General features: G+C 50.9%; 1 protein-coding gene across 12 annotated transcripts in view; it reads left to right on the forward strand.

Annotated features, from left to right (window-relative positions):
- Positions 1-20,839, forward strand: part of Dlg5 (discs large MAGUK scaffold protein 5) — a 90,180-nt gene that overhangs the window by 14,296 nt on the left and 55,045 nt on the right. For 9 of the 12 annotated variants that reach the window (XR_004518245.1, XM_033766486.1, XM_033766485.1 and 6 more), the window contains exons 2-5: positions 252-320; positions 7,222-7,384; positions 9,613-9,756; positions 10,485-10,668. Coding sequence is in view for 9 of the 12 variants with exons in the window: in XM_033766486.1 (XP_033622377.1) it covers positions 252-320; positions 7,222-7,384; positions 9,613-9,756; positions 10,485-10,668 (560 nt within the window). In the remaining 3 variants the exon portion in view is untranslated. Of the gene's footprint in view, positions 1-251; positions 321-7,221; positions 7,385-9,612; positions 9,757-10,484; positions 10,669-13,982; positions 14,218-14,394; positions 14,581-20,839 lie in introns of those variants that run through there. The other 3 variants (XM_033766482.1, XM_010607768.3, XM_019205142.2) reach the window with 3 other exon arrangements.

A 20,839-nucleotide genomic window follows, 5' to 3' on the forward strand; every position in this document is an offset into this window, starting at 1 on the left:
TAAAAAAAAAAAAAAAAAAAAGAGAGAGAGAGAGAAGATATTTAGAGAGCAGGTGGTGTGGATAAAGTGAGCTATGGGTCCAGGCAGAAATAGCTAATCCCAGATCCTGCCGTGGCATACCTGTTGAGCATGGATGCCACTTCCAGTCAGTGGTGTGGTGTTGCCTTGGATTAGCTGGCCTGATGGTGCCTGGGGTGCGGATGAGAGGCCCTTTTGGGCTGGTAACACACAATCTCCCCTTCTGTCCCCAGGGTCTACCTACAGCGTCCTGTCCATCATGCCCTCGGACTCGGAGAGCAGCAGCTCCCTCAGCAGTGTGGGTGAGTCCCTCCTTCGTGGAGGATACTAGACTGGCCTGGATGCCGGTGTGAGACGGATAGCACAGGACAGTTCTGGGCCTGCGAGGCGGAGCCTCCTTGTCACAGTGTCAGTGGGATCATCTTTCAGTGTTAGGAGGGAGGCGGGTACAGGGAGGCACGTGTCTGCCATTCATTTCCTCTAGGGTCTCGGCTTTCTCAGGGAGCCTAGTTAGTGTTCTTCCTTCCCCCAAGGCTTTGTGGTACCGCAGTGACCATAATCTGAGACCCACCTGAGTAGCCAGTCCTGGACCCGATGTTCCTGAGCCTGGGTCCCTGAAGCCGACGAGGGGAGCCTGCCCTGCCTTTTGTCATTGGCGATGGGCCCAGCGGGAAAGCTGTACCATGCTCTCAGCCTTCCCAGCCTCTCAGACCCAGCCTTTGGGGTGACTTCTCGTGTCCCACTCCGACTGTGAGGATGGAAACATCATTAGGCTGAGTCCTGGAGTTTTTGAGCTGGTAGAGCTTAAAAATGGCATCTGGTGCACTTCTTTTGTTTTCTCCCCCAGAGAGGTGGGGAAGGAGGGTCAGCAGTGTTATCAGAGTGCGGAGTCTCACTCCCACGATTCTGGAATCAAGCCAGGGGCTGATGTCACTGTGTCAGGTCATTTCTGAATTCTCTTGGCATGCTGGGGTGGGCGTGGGACTTCGTGGTGAACGGGGCAGTTGTGGTCCTTTCACTCCTGGGTCTTAGGGTCTCTGGACGACCATTAGGTTAATCACAGCAACATGGGAGGTCAGTGTGAGGAGGGAAGCAGACAGGTGCCAGCCGGGGGTCCCGGGTGAGCCTGCCAGGACTTCTGTGGCTGTTGTGACAGTGACAGTCACCGTCTCAGTCCTGGAGGCCACAAGTCCTGAGACGGAAGAATCAGCGGGGCCACTCTCTGAGGGTGCTGGGATGGGATCTGTCCCAGGCTTCTCTCCTAGCTTCTCATGGGTGGCTGGCAGTCCTTGGTGGTTTTGGCTTATAGCCGCATCACCCTTCTCCCTGCCTGTGTGCACGTAGTGTTCTCCCCGTGTGTGTGTGTGTGTGTGTGTGTGTGTGTGTGTGTGCGCGCTCATTCATTCATTTTTGTTGTTGTTTGGCACCAGGGATTGAACCTAGGACCTTGCGCTTGGAAGGCAGGCGAGGTACCACTGAGCTAAATCCGCAGCCTCATTTTTTGTTGTTTTGAAGCAGGTTCTTACTGTATAATTCACGCTGGCCTCGAACTTACTAAGTAAGCCTGTTTCCAAATAAGGACACAGTGGTACTGAGTCAGGACTTTAACATCTGCTGGAGACCACAGTTCAACCCAACCCCCCAACCAATCGGGTTCAGGAGGCCTCTTCTGGACCACGGGGCAGAGCTCCCTGAGTCCCACATGGCAGGCCGGCCATAAGGGAAGCCTTAAGGCCTCATTGTCAGAATCATGAATACGGTCCAGCCCTTCAGGAAGCGCCCGGTAAGGCAGTCAGCTGTCTCTCGCCCATCATCTAATAGATATTGACAGACTCGTTCACACAGACACTCCCAGGCTTGCCGCAGTGCCCTTCCTGGGAGCACAGGCGTTCTCACTGCGGGAGAGGCTTTGCTCCTCCCATGGCAGTTACTGCTCACAGTGCCTTTCCCAGGAGAGTGGGAGAATGCTTCCTGTGCAGCCGGACCCGCACACACTCTGGGAGAAGCACCGTGGTGGTGACCCGTCCATTGGCTCCGCACAGTGCAGTGGCTCTGGCCCTTGTGATGGAGGTCAGCAGTGTCCCCATATGCTCCGTGGGTGTCCCAGGCAGGCTGCGAGCACTGTTGTGATGGGCACTGTGTAGCAGCTCCTCCTGTATTGCTGGTGCCCAGCTTTTCAGTGTTGTGAGCTCAGGTGCATTTCTTCTGCTCAAAGCCTTCTCACGTCTTGCTTTCTTCAGTTTATAGTTGACAGTGCCTTTTGGGTGTAGGCAGCAGGGAACAAACACACTCCCACACTGCCGTAGCCAGTCAGGAAATGCACAGCCTTGCATCCTGGCCTGGCCACTGCTCTGGGCCCCTCTTTTTGTCTTGTGGTGGGCTGTCTGCAGGTGTAGTACCACACGTCATAGCCAGATCTGACAGTGTCCAGGGCCACCAGCCACAGCTGGCTGTTTAAATGAATTAAAGTTAAATGAAATTTAAATTTCTACTTTTGCGGTCACAAAAGAGCCACATTTCAGGTGCTCTGTAGCCAGCTGTGGCTAGGCGTGCCCATCTGGAGCGTGATAGATGAAGAACAAGTCCACTGTCACATATGCCACGGGCAGAAGAGGGCCAGTCGCTCTAATGCAGGGGTGCCCAACTTGCCAGCCACTGTGGCCTGTTAGAAACTGGGCAGCACAGCAGGAGGTGACCAGTGGGACACAGAGTTTTATCTGTATGCCCAGCTGTTTCCCATCGCTAGTGTCACCAGCTGACCCTTACCTTCTAGCAGATCAGTGGGCATTAGATTCTCATGGGCAGTAAAACCCTACTGTGAATTGCACAGGTGAGGATCTGGGTTTCAAGGTCCTTATGAGAATCTAATAATAATAAAATAAATGTACAATAAATAGGATGCACTTGAAGCATTCCAACGTCCCCCCCCATCTCCCTTAGAAAAATTGTCTTCTACCATACCAGTCCCGATGCCAGAAAGGTTGGAGACTGCTGCTGTAATATCTCCTTGTGAACAGAGACACTGCTCTAGAGTCCCTTGTGGAGGGCACTGGCATGGTGAGGACAGCTCTGAGGAATCCAAGTTCTCAGGCTTCGCCTCCCCCCATCTGGCTGTCAAACTGTGAGGTTTTTTGGGGGGATGGAGCATCTGTGACAGGCTCTGACAGGTCCCTGGGGGCCTAATGCTCCTGCTGACCCCACCTCACCTGGGACCCTGCTGACGATGCATTAGGTCTTTGCCTTCCCCCTGAAGGCTGCAGGGCCCTTTCTTCTCCCCACCTGGAGCAGCTTTTCTGTAGCTCTGCACACCCTCTGGGCTGGTCCCTAACCTACTCTACGCATCTGCTTGGGAAACCTTGCTCTCTTCAGGCAGTTGCTGTTTTTTTCCTCCCCATTCATCCTGACCTGATTTCTCAGTAGCCTTTTCTTTCTCATCCTGGATAACTAAGGAGGTTTGGAGGAGGGGAAGAGATAGCCCTGGGCAGCATTCACAAAGTGAGCCTGAATGCCAAGGGGGAAGAGGAGGGGGATTTCCCTCAAGTCTTGGTGAGGACTTCTTGAAGGAGGGAAGGGACAGGGGACCACGGTGAGTCATCAGGATCAGGGCTGCTCCCCATGACCTCTGCCTGACTCTTCCTGGACAACCTTTTAGATCACGGTAGCCCTTGGGAACCTGTCATTTCTCAGTTCGCCAGGCATGTGGGAACACCTCCTCCTGTTAGAGACGTGTTCAGTGTCCACAGGGATCACCCGGAGGCATGTTCCCTAGCCTTACCTCACAGCCAGAGAAGTGAGTGGTGGGAGAGAGGTTAGTAGGCTGGCCTGGCTGCCTACTCAGAAGGAACAGCGAAGTCGCCCCGGGAAAGGCACAGTGAGTTCTGACAGGGGATCAGGAAAAGCCTCCTGGAGGAGGTAGTGCTTAAGTCGGGCCTTCTGGGAATTATGCTTCTGGGATTGGAGCCTGGAGGTTGCTGGGAAGGAGAGGCCATTGCTGCTTGTCTTGTTTTGGGTTTCCAAAAAGCAAAACAGGGTTCCAATAAATGTAGTGGCCACTGGGCAGCTGGTAAAACAGGGAGAGAAAAGCCTCTCTGGTCAGTGGACATCTGAGCCACCTGGGCTGGCAGACTCTGAGTGACTCCAGGGCTTCCGAGTGATCGGGCCACCTGAGAGCCTGTATTTCTCAGGAGCTCACGTGTGCAGCTGTGGTGGCTGAAGAAGAGGCTCAGCGTGGCACTGGGTGCCCCTGGCTGGCTCTGGCTATCTTGGGCAGCAGGCGGGGCTGGCTGCGCAACTCTGATCACCATGTTCTGCCTGGGGGTTTGTGTGATGGGCACCAGGCTCTGCTGCTGTGCCGCTGCTTCCTGTGCCTCCTTTCCCTCCCACGGCCTGGCCCTGATGGCAGTCTGCTCTTCATTCACGGTGCAGGATCTGTGCTGGCTGTCCCGACATCTTCCTGCACCTTTTGGGGTCATTTAAATCCAAAGCAAACACCAAAAGGGAAGGAAAAGCTGCTTCTTTCTAGGTGGTGCTCGCCTGGGAAGGGGAAGGAGTGAAGTCAGAGAGCACAGGACCGGATGCTAGAGCCAGGGAAAGGGCGCCTGCAGGCTTCTGCTGACAACTCACTCGGCATTAGTTTTTATTTTGCTTGTTTTTAAAAAAATGTTTACCATAACTGCAGTGAGAGTGGATCTTTCTCAGCTGTTATATTACTCTTGGGACCATGGATCCAGTTCAGGGCTCTGCATTTACAATTTTTAATTCAAGGAAAAAAAATGTTTTAAAAATCACATTCTTTTGGTATAATTTGCATGGAGTAAAATGTATCCTCTTTCACTCACAGTTTGAATTGTGACAGATACATGCACTTGCTTGACCAGTGGCACCTTTAAGATATAGACTAGCTCCTTCACCTAGAAGAACTCCTCCCGGGACTTGACTTGGTGATGGTGGTTTTCTCCGATTTTGTAATCAGCCTTTCCCTCCATCTTAGTCCCAGGAAACTGCTAATCTCTACCTAGTGCCTGTGGTTTTGTCTTCCCCAGAGTGTCATTTGCATGGGGCCCAGTGAGTCTGGCTTCTTTCACGTAGCCTAGGGCCTCCCCCGCCCCCCCCCCGACACTCTTGTGTGCGCTGGTGGTAAAGTGGTCCCTGTGTGTTGGAAGGTCTTCCTTGCTGTTGCCCAGAAGGCTCCCATCGGACGGGTACAACACCGCTTGGTGCTCATCCATTCTCCAGCAGCTGCCCCCAGTGCTCTGCTGATTTTTGTGTGAACATGAATTTTCATTTCTCGAGGGATGATGCCTAGGAGTGAGAGCGCTGGGTGCTAATGGAATTGCATATTTGACTTTGTTGGAAACTACTGCCGTGCCACATGATACTGCCACCAGCCATGTTTGGGATTTGCTGTTTTGTGAGGTGCACCGCGTCCTTGCCAGCATTTGGGGTCATTTTCCTTTTCGGTCATTCTGATAGGTAGAAAAGGGACTTGGTGTCTGTCTTCAGATACCTTTGCCTTGTGGTCCCGAGGGGAAATCACTGGAAATCACTGGAGGAGACACGCAGGTAATAACCACGGAGAGAGGGCAGATGGGCTGGTTGTGTAGTAATACGTGAGTTCAGGCTTGGTGAGGCCTGAGGTGCTGGCTCCCATTCGGATGGTGGGACTGCTTTGTGCCGAGAACATCTTTCACCCCTGAAATGCAAGTAAAGGCAAAAAGTAGTTTTCACTGAATGGAGGTGTGGAGGATTTCCTGTAATCGATTAATTAATTTATTAGTTTCTCATGGTGCCAAAAGTTTATTTGAAAAGTAAGGGGTGAATGGGTATGGGAGAAACTTGCTGTTGTTTTAGAACCCCTTGGCTTAGCACGTCTTGAGACTCTTGGGGTCCCCTGTGACCTCTTGAGCTTCCCCTCCCTCCCTTGTGAAGGGACAAGTGTGTCGAGGCCCAGTCCGGAGCCTGCCACCTGTCCGGTTCTCGGCCTGTGTGCTCCTACCTGTGAGGCAGGGCCGGAAGTAGGAGTCCACACTGGTCGGAGGTAGTGCCGCATAGTGGTCGAGGCCGTGGTCGAGAGTGTTCTGTTGTATCCGAGCCCACGCGGGGTCACTGATGTTCTGGCCATGTGGTCTTTCTGGATCCTCAGGAGGCTGTAAGCACAGACCATAGGGAGCTGTGGGATCGAAAAGAAGAGCGAGAACATGCGTGTGTGGTGCAGAACCCAGCTCCTGAGCGTGCTCAGCAGGTGTCAGTGTGCACTTTGTGGGCCCCTCCTCTGTCCTGCGGCCTCCTCATTGCTGCCGCCGCCTGGTTTCCTTGAAGGCCAGGAACACAGTTCTGTGGCTTCATTCGCAGAATGGGGGTGCAGATTCTTCCCCAGTCCCATCCACAGCAGGAGGTGGCTGCTGTGAGCTCCTCTGTCCTCTCTGAGGGCCGCGGGGGTGAGGTGAGATGTCAGATGGACCTGTCAACAGGGATGGACTAGTTTCTTTTCCCAGACCTTTGAACAGAGTGTTTTCTCCCAGATGGATGAACTGCATTCTTCCTAACTATGGGTCTGGACTTGTAAAAGGTGGTGCTGGCTGCTGCCCTCAGAACACAAGGCCTGGGGTTCCCAGGAGAACCTTCTGGTACAGGGGACAAGAGATGAGGCCGGGGATGGGCCATGCAGTCCGAGGCCCTGGGGCTTCCTGCTTCTCATCACACTGGGCTCAGCGGTGACCGGCAGCCTCCTCCGTGCTGGCACGTGCAGGCTGGCCTGCGGGAAAGGCTAAACCCAGTGTCCAGCCTTGTGTGGGTGATGATGGACCGGTATGTGGGCAGGTGTCCTGGTGCACGGGGGCTCTTCTGGGTTCCAGATGTGGCTTCCTCCCCAGGATTCTGCTCATGGCTGAGCTGTCCTCTGTGCCATGCCCATGCCTGGTGACAGCTGGCATCTCAGAGCAGGCAAAGATACAAAGATTAGGATGCAAATAGCTCCATCCTGGAGGTATCAGAGCCAGGCTGTGGAGACTGGGCATCCTCGGCCAATGCCAGCAGGCCTGGACTTGGGTCTCAGCTCCACCTTGTGCTGTCTGTGACCTGGTGTTCTCACCTGAGAAAGGCGGGTGCTGAAGACCCACCTACTGGGCTGTGAGTAGCTAACATGCCTCGATTTTAGGACAGTGCCATCCAAATGCCATCTCACTCTTTGATACCTGCCCACAGGCACCACCGGGAAGGCACCGTCCCCGCTGCCCCTCCCCGCTGACCAGCAGGTGAATGAGAAGGTGGAGAACCTCTCTATTCAGCTGCAGCTGATGACCCGAGAGAGGAACGAGCTGCGCAAGCGCCTGGCCTTCGCCACCCACGGGGCGACCTTTGACAAGAGGTAGTAATCGTACCCCGGTCTACTCCCAGCTCTGAGGTCGGGGGTCACTGTCCTGACGCCAGTGCTGTGACCCCAGGCACTTCCAATTAGCTCCCAGCACGCAGGCTGCACGGCTGGGCATCACTGTGTCTAAACCTTGTGTCCCTAGACACTCCCCAGAGGCGGCACTTGGTGCAGGCCTTTTTTGCTTCCTGCATATAAAAATTAGAACCAGTGGCCTAAATCCCACAATCCCAGCTTTGAGAGGGAAGAGTGCGTGTGTCTCCATCGTGCTTTGGAGTGGCCTCTGACCCTGGTGGGCTTGTGTGAGAGGTGGGTGCTTGTGCCCGTTTAGGGCAGGAGAGCCTGGGGACCACCTCCTCAGTCTTTCTGCTCACCTTCCACATGATGGTGGGATCGGTGGTCTAGGCAGCAGCTTCAGGGGCTTGGGCCTACTTTGGCGCCTCTCACCAGTGTGTCAGAAGTCCTCTGGCTTGTCACTGTCCCTGTCTGGGCCCATGTTCTTTTCTCTTTGTTCTGTCTGCCGAGTCCCGTTGCTGGGCCTGCAGGTGCACACATTCACCTCACTGCCTTCCTGAAGATCACAGCCTGCCTCATTGTTGAGTGGCACTTTCAGTGGTTTGCAAACACATCAGCCGTTCTCTACCATGAGTTTTTCAGGCAGGTGCATCCCACCTGGTGTCACTGTCATTTTGAAGAAATCCTTTGCTGCTCGTGTTGGGATTCAGGGTCAGATACTGGGACACCAGGTGGGTCAGGGACAGGTCTGTGCACCTGCGTGATCTTTGAGGACTTCTGGAGGAGGAGAAGGGGCACAGAGCAGTTTATTCTTCAGCTCCCGTGCTGGTGGGAGGCTTGGTTTGAACATTTTAAAGCCCATTCTTGTAGGAGTATCCAGGGTCTGTGCTTCTGAAGTCTGTGCCTCTGGGATGTAGTAGGTACATTGCAGCCATAGGCTAAATGTGGCCTTCTGCCTATAAAGGTTTTTATTTTGGGGGGGTATTGGGGATCAAATTTAAGACCTTGTTCCTGTGAGGCAGGCACAGTGCTGCTGAACTAAATCCGCAGCCCCTACCTATAAAGTTTTATTGGAACATAGCCACATTTATTCATTTACATTTTGTGTTTAGCTGCTTTTGTGCTCAAAGGTAGAGTCAAGTGGTTACATCAGATAAGTGTACAGCCCACCAACTTCAAAGTGTTTACTTTCTGGCCCTAGGGACCCTGCTGTGGAGAAGCTCTCAGACTTAAGCATGCACTGGAATGTCCCTGCAAGTTTGTTCAAGCATAGGTTGCTGGTTGTCCCCGCTTCCCTGAAGAGTGTGTGACTTGGAGGGTCTATGGCTAAGCCCAAGAATTTGCTTTTCTGTTTTTTTTTTTTTTTTTTTGATGTTTAATTTTTTTGAGACAGGGTGTTGCTGTGAAATCCAGGCTGTCCTTGAACTCACTGTTAGTCCAGGCTGGCCTCTTAATTCCCAATTTTCCTGCTTTGCCTCCTCCCTAGTGCTAGGATCACTGGTGTGTGCCATTGTGCCTGGCTTGAGAATTTGCTTTTCTGAGGTTTCCACGGTGATGGGGTATTGGTGATCGGCTGAGAGCCCCCCCTTCCTGGCCTGTATTCTCAAGTTTGGCTGCATTTGGAATCCCTCAGGAACTTCAAAACCAAACCTTCGTGGACCCAGGATTTAGCTCAGTGGTTCCGCTGCCTGCCTTGCAAGCACAAGGTCCCGAGTTTGATTCCCAGTACCAAAACCCAAAAAAACCAAACCTGAGGGTGTAGCTCAGTCACAGAGTACTTTAGCATGTGTGAGGCCCTGGGTTGAAGTTCAGAACTGGAAACAAAAAAAGTCCTCCTGTGGGGTCTGACTCCCAGAGATCCTGATGTAATGGGTCCGTGAACTGGTATCTTGAGGTGCGCCTGAGATTGAGAATCTGCTCTCTGAAGACAGGAGGAACTTCCTCCCAGGTTTCTGGAGGACCCACGCCTCCTAGGGATTGAGGCAGCCCCTCCTCAGCCCTCCAGGTTCGTGTAGAGGGCTCCAGCAGCAGGGCTTGCTCCACCCTCAGCATCCTGCTCCCTCTGCTCTGGGAGCCAGGGGAGCCAGGTTTAATAGGCAGCAGGGGGAGCCCAGGGTGTGGGAGCCACTGGACTGGGCTCGTCCAGGACTCAGCCCCTGGTCCGTGTGAGTCTTGGGGCTGGTGTTCATGGGCGTTTGCTCACGGGCCAGGCCCTATCGTAGGCTCAACCCTGACTATGAGAGACTGAAGATCCAGTGTGTGCGGGCCATGTCGGACCTGCAGAGTCTGCAGAACCAGCACACCAATGCCTTGAAGAGGTGCGAGGAGGTGGCCAAGGAGACCGACTTCTACCAGTGAGTGCACCTGGAGGACCCACCGCCTGCCCATCTGCTATCGTCTGTCCTTCTTTGTCTGTGCCCAAGCCAGGGCCTCTAGTTGTAGTCCTGCCCCTGCCTCTGCCTCTTAGCAAGCAGCAGTAGGAATTAAGCCTTTGAGCCTTACTTGCCTAACTATGAAAGAAGGTGAACCCTTTCCATCACTTACTGCCCACTTCAGAACCCGGCAGATACGACAGCTGTTTGCAGCATGCAGCTGGAGATCAGAGCTGGTCTCTGGACCCTGTCATAGCTTTACCATGACCTGCTTCTGTGGCATAGGCTGGTGTGGTATGCTCTTGGGTCCCCTGGAGCCACTCTGAGGTTCTTTGCCCACCTATTGGTGTTTCTCCCAGACACAGTACTTTGTGTTACCGTGTCTGTACCAGGTGGGGCTTGTCTTCTTTCCTTGGGGATACACGTGCCCCTCCTTCTGTTGTCAGGTGTTTAAAAAATGGTTGGAACCAGGTATGGTGGTGCATGCCTGTAATTCCAGTACCTGGGAGGCTGAGGCAGGAAGATTGCCAAGAGTTCAACACCAGCCTGGGCTACAAAGTGAGACCTTGTCTCAATTAAAAAAAAAAAAAAAGGAATGTGGCTGTTTGCAGTCTTTGACCTGGCTGCTATGGGCCTGCAGGAACTGGTGATGCCTGGAGGTGGGACAGGGGGAGGCTGGCTGGGGTCACAGCCTGCGGAACGCATTTCAGCACCCTCCATAGCCGGCTCCTCAGTGACCAGACCCAGCTGAAGGACGACGTAGACATGCTGCGGCGGGAGAATGGGCAGCTGTTGAGGGAGCGGAACCTGCTGCAGCAGTCCTGGGAAGACATGAAGCGGCTGCATGAGGAGGACCAGAAGGAGATTGGCGACCTCCGGGCCCAGCAGCAGCAGGTAGGACCGGGCGTATGAGCATCTTCCACCTGCCCGTCACTTGTGTGGTCCTCGGGTGCGGGTTTCTGGGGCTGGGGCCTCATGGGAGACACTAGGATATGGTGAGCAGCCCCTCAGTCCTCGCTGTCTGGGATGGGAGGCTGTGCCCACGAAGGGGTGGGACGCTGGTCGTATGGTCACATGTGCTGCATGTAGTCAGAATACCTCGGGGCCGCCAAGCAGGGCGTGCTCTGCGGGGCACCATGCTGGGTGGGGCAGACGGTTTCGGTCAGGCAGAGTTCCAGGGGCCTGTGGCTCATTTTCTTTGTGTGGATCCTATGAGGTGACAGACGGAAAGAAGCTTGGACATGTTAGAGGCCCGTGCAGGTAGGAGACGGAGCAGTTCTCACTGTTCTGGGTGGGAGCCTGCCCTGCTGTTGTGACCTGCCCTGCAGAGCAAGGTAGTCGCTTTGCCTTCTCACTCTTGAGCCTCCTGAGTGGTGGCCCCACCGGAGCCTGGGGTTCTTCTGTGCGAGGTGTCTGGCATAGCCGGAGTCATCCCAGCGCCCAGGGGTATGGATAGGGCTTTGGAGGTGGACGACTTTCCTGAGGAGAGGCTGAGTTCTTCCAGCACTGTGGCCCAGTCGGAACCGGCAGAGGGCATTTGCCGGAGTCTCAGAGCTCGGTGGAGACAAAACTGGTGCATAACAACTTAAACTCCCCTGTTAAGTTAGCATAATGTTATCTTCATTGCTTTCTTTTGCATTTACAATTTTAAAAACATTTTTTAATGGTGAAACTATTACAAATTCTTAGAAAATTTGCAAGTGGTACAGAGCCCCCCCACCCATATGTCATTCAAAAATTTACTGACTTTCTGCCTGGTTACTAGTTTTCTGCCTGGTGTGTTTCTTATGAGGAGATTCTCCTGTGCAGCAGGAATGCAAATGCTAATGCTGACCTGACTGGCAGTGCTGTCTCGGAGGAAAGGAACCGGTCAGAATAAAAGCCTGCCCGGAGGTGTCACGGCTCCTTGGCCTGCTTCCATTAGGAGCAGCTCCTCAGGCCTTCTTTGACTTTCATGTCCTAGGTGCCTTTGAAGGCTACAGGCCAGTTATTTTGTAGGGTGTCCCTCAGCATGATTGTGCCTGAGGCCCCCCCCCTTGATTCTGTCTTTGTTTTTGTTTTTGTTTTGTTTTTTTTTCCGTTTTTTGAGACAAGGTCTCCCTTTGTAATTCAGGCTGGCCCTGAACTCGCTATGTAGTCCAGGCTGGCCTCGAACTCACAGCGATCCTCCTGCCTCAACCTCCCGAGTGCTGGGATTACAGGTGTGCGCCAACGCCTGGCTTACTCGCTATGTAGTCCAGGCTGGCCTCGAACTCACAGCGATCCTCCTGCCTCAACCTCCCGAGTGCTGGGATTACAGGTGTGCGCCACCATGCCTGGCTTGATTCTGTCTTTGTGGTTGCTGGGACTGTCGAGGGCAACACTGTGTCCTCCACCTTGTGTCCTCTGGATTGGGGCTTGATCTTTTTCAGCCTCTTTCCCCTGGAGTTTTATTTGGTCACTTGACCGAGGTGGTACCTCAGGCTTCTCTGTAGAGGTCCTTGACACCCTGTCTGTGGACTCAGGGTTTCCTGTTTCCCTCAGTGGTTTTCATCCCCTGTGGCCAGTGGTAGTTTCTTCACGCTTGCTGCTCATCCCCTGTTTGGAGCGCTCCCTTACTCTGACATAACGATATTCCAGGCTCATTTTACAGTCTCCCCGCCTCCCATTGATTTCTCCAAGGAGTCCTTCTTCTTAATGGCACTTGGTATTGGGAAGCAGGGTCCAGCCAGGTTTGGCAGTGCCCACCTGTGTTCGCAGCACTGGGGAGGCTGAGCAGGAGGATTGTGAATTTGAGTACAGTCAGGACTGTGTGGTGAGGTCCTTCCTGTCTCTGGGGTGGGGAGCATGACCCGAGTCCTGGGTGTGCTTGTAGCTTTGCGGTACCATATTGCTGCTGCCCCAGACCCTCACATTAGACAGGCATAGGGAATATGTGAACACATACATACAGGTCTATATTTGTATAACTAGCTAAGTAACTGAAAACCATGAGTTCATACCGACACTAGTATGCTAGTGTCTAGTAGCTTCATGCTAGTTTTCTCCCTTTTCATTTTTGCTACTTCCTTTTAAAACAGTGAAAAACTTGGCTCCTACTCTTTTTTTATCGTTCACTCACTGCATACTGCATAATTCTCTCATGTGTGCCCCTCCAGCTCCTCTACAGGTCCCTCCCCATGCCCACTCCTCCTCACCCTTTGTGGGTCCTCACACTCCACCCCTTCCCTCCACCTGTCCTTGTCTTAGCTCCACAGACTCTGATACTCTCTGGGGATGAGTCCTTCCCCCAGCCCCCAGCTCTGATCTCACTCTGCTGCACAGAATAGCTTTAAGGTTAAATTGTTTGAAAAGAGAGCGTGTTGCTTTTTAAACCCAGGGCTTTTGGACTGAGCTGTATCCCCAGATAGGAGTTTGAGACAGTTCCTTCCCAAGTTGCTAAATTGCCCAGGCTGGACTCAAACTTGTGACCTTCCTGCCTCAGCCTCCCAGAGCACTGGGAATAAAGGCATGCAACACCACACCAAGCTAAAATGTTTCAGTTTCATTCCATAGAAATAATTACCATAAGTACCATGAGTGTATTGTCAGCAAAAAGTTTGAGATTTCCATCTGTACACATGGAGCCCCGTGCAGCTTCAGTGTGTTTCATAAGATGGGGTCAGTTTTTTCTTAACATATCGTGTGCATCACTGTGTATTAGCACAAATTCGTCATTGTTTTGCAGGGTATTGAGTTACATAAAAGCACTGTAATTCTGTAATTGATTTAACCGGTCTGCTATTGACTGACCCTTGGGCTGTTTCCGGTATTTTCCATTATGAACTGTATTCTATTGTAAAGCTTGCTTCTGGAGGTTATTTTCTCTCTCATATTTGAGGTCTCCGGTGGGTTACCCAGGGCAAGTGCAGCAAAGTGACAGAAGGTGAACAGATTTGTACCTATCAAGAGTCCCTTCTGTGAGCCCTCCAATTAGGGAACTTGGCTGTGTGCGGTCAGGCCTAACAGTGGGGGCAGGGGTTGGTATTTACCTGGGGTTGAGACTCAGGGTCTGTGATGGAAAAGATCTTAGGGGGAGAAATGTGTGCAGGACGCAGCTGCAGGAATCTAGGTGGGGCCCCGCAAGCCCTGCAGCCTGCAGTGTGATCGCCACATCTACTCACTATGTGACTTCAGGGAAGCTCAGTTTTGCCTCCCGTCCCTGCCAAGGGCACAGGAGAATGTGGGGTGCTCTTGGAGCACCATGTGTGGTGTGGAATGAGCTGATGCCAAGGAGAGAGTCTTATACCAGCTCTAGTAGCAGCACCCAGCATCCACTGAATTCCTTTGCAGACCCGTCTTCCCTGCAGGTCCACAGAGCCTCCTAGAACAGGTACATGAAAGACTGCAGGCTTTCAGGTTTATTAGAAGCAAAAACATTCACCTCCAAAGAAATCATTTGGAAGAAGCCAGCGTTTGAAGCAGGTGAGGAGGGAGCTGGGGTGGTAAGGATTTGTTCCCTTCCCTGCTCTGGACTGAGAGGTGACTGTCCACCGGAGGAATGGGGGCTCCCACTGTCTGTGCCAGCACCCCGAGTTTACTCCTTGCTCTGTCTGCCAGTCTAAACTCAGCTCAGTTCACCTTTGCCTTGGGGCTTAGCTTGGGTTTTATTTTCTTTGAGAGATTTGTGATCACAAATGTGTTTCTGGCTTCTGCTTAGTCCCAAGGAAGCAGTCTCACAGCCAAGCTTTGGTGATGGTGAGAGCCACGCTTGCTCAGCATAGAAGACTGGACTCGTGATGGTCGTGGAGGCGACTGCCATGGAAAGTGCCAGCTCCCTGTGCCTATGTGAGAAGCACTTGATAAATTGCCGTCATTACTGTTATATTTAGACTTCTGTCTGGTGTGAAAATCTACCTACTGGAGGCTGTGGAGACATTAGAAACCTCATGCGTTGCTGGTGGGATGGAAATGGTGTAGCCACTGAAAAACTGTGGCGGTTCCTCAGAGTTAGATAGTAGCTGCCAGGTGACCTGGCACCTCCCTTCCTAGGTGTGTACCTGAGAGAACTGCAAGCTGAGGCACACAGAGACGCTAGTGGGCAGCTAGCTATGTGCACAGCAGCGCCGTCCTGGTGGTCCGTGTGGGAACAGCCCAAGTGACCATTGATACTGAGGGAGCAGCTGTGGCGCATTCCCTTCCATGGGATATCCCTGGGCATAGATGTGGTGTGTGTGATAACGCAAGTGAACCCTCAGGCCATTATGGCAGATTTGTCAGCTTTCTGTTACTGTAATAGATTGCTGGGACAGTCCGCCCAGAGGGAGCAAAGGTTTACTTTGGTTCTTGATTTTTGGAGGTGTGAGGCCACGGTCCCGAGGTAAGCAGTGCCTCACGGTGGCATCACATAGCAGCTGGGAAGCAGAGAGAGAAAGGGGCCCAATCCCACATTCCCTTCAAGGGTGCACCTGCTCCCTCCCTCTAAATACTAGGACCAAGCCTTGAGCACTTGAACTTTCGGGGACATTTCAGATCCAAACCATAGTAGCAAAGGAAAGAAACTAGTCCTGAAGTACACATATTATGATTCCAAGTAAGGTGGGACAGGGCCCATAGAGGCTGATTTGCTTTGGGCTGGGGAGTGGGAGAATGAGGGATGTCTTTGATGAGTATGAGTTTCTTTTGGGGGTGATGATGTTTTTCTTTGGAGACAGAGTCTCGGTGTGTAGTCTAGGCTGATGTTGAACTCACTATGCAGCTCAGGCTGGCCTTGAATTTGCGGCAATCCTCCTACCTTAGCCTCCCAAGTGCTGGGATTACAGGCATGCACCACCCTACCCAGCTCTGGGGTGATGAAATTGTTCTGGGATTGCACAGTGGTAGTGGTTGCCCATCCTTGTGGATTCGTATTCTTATACATACACTAAATGCACACTTTAAAAGGGTAAATCATACAACACATCTTACCAGCTCATAAAAATACAGAAAATTCTTTTCTCTCATGAGACAGTTTCCTTGCTTCTCATTCTCTGGCTTCCTGAGGACGCGTGTGGCTTTTACAAACACTGATGCCCTTCCCTCTTTTCCCCCTTTTGTGTTTCACCCCACACATGATGAGGGAGGCTCTTCTTTCCTGTCCCCCTGCCCCCATCCCATTCCCTGTTCTGTCTCCTCCTCTAGCTGTGGCTGTGGTGGCAGCTGGTGCATGGGTAGCAATCAAAGTAGTCCTGGTCATTGAGGTTCCTTGGGACTGACTCCCAAGCACTGGACAGTGCTCTTTGGCAAGTCCCATCCTTGGACCCACCCGGAGGGGGAGTGGGGTGGTCTGCAGCTGCCAGGCTCCTTGCTCTCTCTGGCTGGCCTTCACTAGGCCTGGGGCAGGTGCCCAGATGTGCAGTTGGTCAGGAGGCCAGGGGCAGAGGAAGCAGGGAATGTGGGGGTGGCCACAGGTTTGCTCCCCACTGGGCCCCAGGTCAAAGGTCATCCTCCCTGGACAAGGCTGGTTTTGTTGCCTGGTTCCTCCCACGCCTTGTAAACTTGAAGAGGCCCTTGCAGGGTAAATGGTGCTGTTTGACTTGCATGTTTGCTTGAGGGATTTGTGGGGCCCTCCTCGCCCTCCCCATTCTTTATCTCAGAGGAAATGAGGCTACCCTGGGTGGGGGGTGGCCCTGGCCCACTTGAGAGGAGCAGACAGGTGCTTTGTCCTATGTCTGTGTGTGTGTGTGAGCGGGGAGAGGGCTGAGGGCCCTGGTTCCATCTCCATTGTAAGTCTGTGTGCGCCATTTTGGATTCTTGTGGGCTGCCTCCAGCATGCCCAGGAGATTGGGGCCAGAGTGACAGGCTGGGCTGGGAGTGAAGTAGAGGTTGTATTTGTATCAGTTATTCTTCACTAAAATAATTTGCATTTTTCGAGTAAAAAACTTTTTTTCAAACAATGGTGAAGTCACCTACCCCATTTCAACTTGTCTAACTTTGTAGAAATGGCCAACTTCTGTGAGAGCCACTTATGGTATATCCTTCCACAATTTTCTGGGTTATGTTTGACACACACAAAGTTTTGTTTTTATTTTCTAAAATGTACCATTTTTTTAACCCTTCAATATGTCATGGGTTTCTCATGTTTTCCTTTCATTTGAACATCCAGTAAGGTTGTTTCAATAATGTTCTCTCTTTGTTGGGGATTTTGTCAACATTTTTCCTTATTACACATCATTTTAGTGGATACACATGTCTCTCTGCTCTCTTGAACATTTATTTGTTTGTTTGTTTATTTTTGGTTTTTTTGAGACAGGGTCTCACTATGTAGTTGAGGCTGACCTGGAACTCATTATGTAGACCAGGCTTGTGTCAAACTCACAGCGATCCTCCTGCCTCAGCCTCCTGTGTGCTGGGATTACAGGATTCTTGAAAGTAAAATGGCTAGTCCCAAGGTATTGTACATTTTCTCTTCTATACAGTCCTCTAGTTTACCTAAGAGACTTATAAGGCTCTTAGAGTTTCTTCTCTCCTGTCCATCTTCTGTCCTAACTTTAAGTTGTCCATGTTTTTCTTTTGTAATTCATGAAAGCTGATGTTCTTTTCCCAGGTGTCCCAGATGTTTTCCTCTACTGTTAACCTTAGCTGTAGCTGTGTGCATGGGTGTGTACATGCATCTGTGAAGCAACCTGTCCACCAAAACCACAGTCTTCTCTTTTGTTTTGTTTTTGAGATAGGGTCTTGCTGTGTAGTTCAGGCTGTCCTTGAACTTACTGTGAAGCCTAGGCTGGACTCAAGTTGCAGCAATCCTGCCTTGGGATTACAGGCGGCGTGCACCATCCCACCCAGCTAAGAACAGGTTTCTAAAGATAAGTGGGAGAAATTCCAGTCTAACAGGCAGGCTCGTCCTTTAGCTCTCTGGAGTTCACTGTGACCAGGATCCCCCATGTTCTTTTTTTTTTTTCTCTTTTTATTGAGTTTATTGGTATAATCTAGGTATACAATACAGTTACATTCATTATTGGGATCCTGTACAAAACTATGGGGCTGTTATTTTTTCCCCCCATGTTCTTTGTGAGGCTTCTGATGACATAGCCAGGTATGATTCTGAGCCCTGATTGCGAGAAGGATTGAGAGATGTTTAGGGGCCCGTGAGCCTCTTGCGTGTCCAGTGGGAAAGGAAGACTGACTCCAAGGCTGCAGTGGGGACGAGAGAGGCCAGGAGTTGCAGGTATGTGGAGTTGGGCTCAAGTAAGCAGGATCTTCTTTTCATGCTGCCTTCTCACCTGGAAAACAGCCAGGCTGTGGAAGAAATCACAGGGGAAACAGCACAGGGCCCAGTCTCTCCAAGGCTTCTTCTGACCCCACCACATTGTCCACCTTGGGTACAAAGGACCCCTGGGGCTGCTCTGGGATTTTCCCGGATCTTCCCTGTCCTCCCAGGAGCTAGTCGCTTCTCCTGGCAGCCTGATTGAGGCAGGCCTGAATTGTCATGCAGCCCCCAGTCTCAGCTCCTCAAGTGAGGCTCATCAGGACTGTGTCCCAATGAGGAAAGGCCAAGCCATGGTGACTGTAGGTTCCACTGTGGTCTGGTGAGGGGGCCTCTCTCAAGTGAAGGCTAGACCAAGGTCTCCGCGTCATTTCAAGGCTGCCTTAAAAATCAGTTTTTCGCCTTAGTCAAGTTAGGAGGCAGGACAGCTGTAGGAGTGGCTTGGGCTGCCCTACCCAGGGCTGCCACCTTGTGGGAAACTCGGAGAATGGCAGCAGTGCCTCTGCTAGTCAGTAACTGGTCTCTGGAGCCACTTGGGTTCAGACCAGGCACAGAGGATGCTTAGAGAGTGAAACGTTGGAATTAAGTTTTATCAGAGTTTTGAGATACTGCCCACCACTTCAGGCAGTCCAGAGTAAAGACATTTTCTAGACATATGTGGAAGGCAGCAGGGGTTGACCAGATGTCAGGGGTGCTCTCCTTCAGCTGTGGTGGTCCTGGGGGAGCCATGTCCTTGTAGGATGCCCTTCTGGCCTTGCTGTGGTGGGTACCATTGGGCGATGACCTTGAGTACTCTCTAGATGTCACTCTGCACCTGGGCAAATTCAGGCTTCCTAAGCTTATTCTGCATTCTAGGGCCCAGTTCTCATTGGTCAGTTGACTTATGGAAGAGAATAATGTTATATCTTGATCTCACACCTTCCCCGGAAATATATTCCAAATAGTTTAAAGATTTGAATGGGAAATATAAAGTTTAAATACTTTTTAGAAGATAACCGTAAGAAAGAGTATTTTTTTCCCAAGGTTAAGACCCCAGGGCTGTTAATCTGGTGACAGTTGGAAAGTCAACGAACCAGTCCCTGTGGCTCACAACGAGTGCTGCAGACTCAGAAAGCTGCTCCCTGAAGGGTTGAGCTGGGCCCCCTGATGCTAAGGGAGGAAACCTGGCCCTGGCCCACGTGGAGTGCAGAATCAGTCCTCACAGCAGTGTGAGCGCAGAGATTCAGTGCCCTCCAATGTGGGGAACAAACGCTGTATCACGGGCCAGGATGACGCCTTCTAAGTCCAGGAGTTGCAGACCATGGAGGACCTGAAGGGGGCGCTTCCAGGGACTGTGGACCTCCAAAAACGATACCGGGGGAATACATGCAACTCCCAAACCTGCGAGATACTCAAAATTTGAGTTCGTGTTCTCTAAAATCAAAGAATTCTAGGAACAATGGAGGTTAAGAGTAGGAAAAATGTGAGAGAAAGATAAGGTTGTGTCTTAAGAGAGAGAGAAAGGAGACCAGAAAATGGGTTCAAGAAAGGGGATCTTTTTGACTTCAAGGAAGGAAGGAAGGAGAGAATTTCTTAAAGTACATCAAAAAGGAAATCATTTAATGAATGTAATTGTACTGTATACCTAGAATGTACCAATAAATTCAATAAAAAACGAAATCATTAATAGGTTTTGCGTATTAAAAATATTAAAATGTGAAACTTTAGCATCACCAGAGACATCAAAAGCAAATTCAGAAGTCACATTATTGGAGAAGATACTTATAATGACTATAACGAGGAAACAGTGCCTGGAATTTAAAAATAACTCCTAGAGCAAGGAGAAAGGAGAAGGAAAGAGGAGAAGAGAGGGAGAGTGAGACCGGACAGTAAAAGGTAATTCAGAGAAGAGAAAGTGTATATAATCCGTAAATAGAGAGTTGACCGGTCCCTCTAGTGGTCAGAAATGTAAGTTAAAAAATGAGATAGTACCTTTTTTTTTTTTTTCTTAAAAGAAAAAGTCTTTTACTTCTCAAGCAGACAAAAATGTAGGGATCCAAAAATATTTCAAGAACACAATTAACAATTTTGTTGTAATAAACACATAAAACATATGCAGGCATGATCAAAATTACAGTGGATATTAATATTAAAATTTTTACAGTAAAATATACATTACCATTACTCTCCCTCGAATATTCATAAAAATAACTCCTAGAGCAAGGAGAAAGGAGAAGGAAAGAGGAGAAGAGAGGGAGAGTGAGACCAGACAGTAAAAGGTAATTCAGAGAAGAGAAAGTGTATATAATCCGTAAATAGAGAGTTGACCAGTCCCTCTAGTGGTCAGAAATGTAAGTTAAAAAATGAGATAGTACCTTTTTTAAGTTTGGCCATAAAATTACAGTGGATATTAATATTAAAATTTTTACAGTAAAATATACATTACCATTACTCTCCCTCGAATATTCACCTTTCTCTTCAAACCCACTTATCCCATCATGGCTGCCACTTTCTGAAGCAGCTCTGGAAGTCCTCTTTCATGAGTGTCTTTAGTTGTATGCTGTGGCTGCCTCCCTGTCCTGAATCAATTCCAAATGCTTACCTTTTTAACTTTGGGGAAGAGTAAGAATTCACACAGTGCCAGGTCTGGTGAATAAGGTGGATGAGGACTCACCACAGTGTTTTTACTCAGCAGAAATTGCCTTAAACATTTTGAGTCAATTCAGGACATTAAGGCAGCCAGAAAAAGACAGTCACAAAAGGGGAATGTCCAGAACTGCTAAGTTTGGCCCATAAGCCAGGTATGGTGGCACACACTTGGGAGGCTGAGACAGGAGGACTGCCCCAAATTTGAGGCCAACCTGGGCTACATAGCAAGACCCT

Source organism: Fukomys damarensis, unplaced genomic scaffold (genome assembly GCF_012274545.1).
Source record: "Fukomys damarensis isolate Sample0158 unplaced genomic scaffold, DMR_v1.0_HiC HiC_scaffold_20, whole genome shotgun sequence".
Lineage (NCBI taxonomy): Eukaryota > Metazoa > Chordata > Mammalia > Rodentia > Bathyergidae > Fukomys > Fukomys damarensis.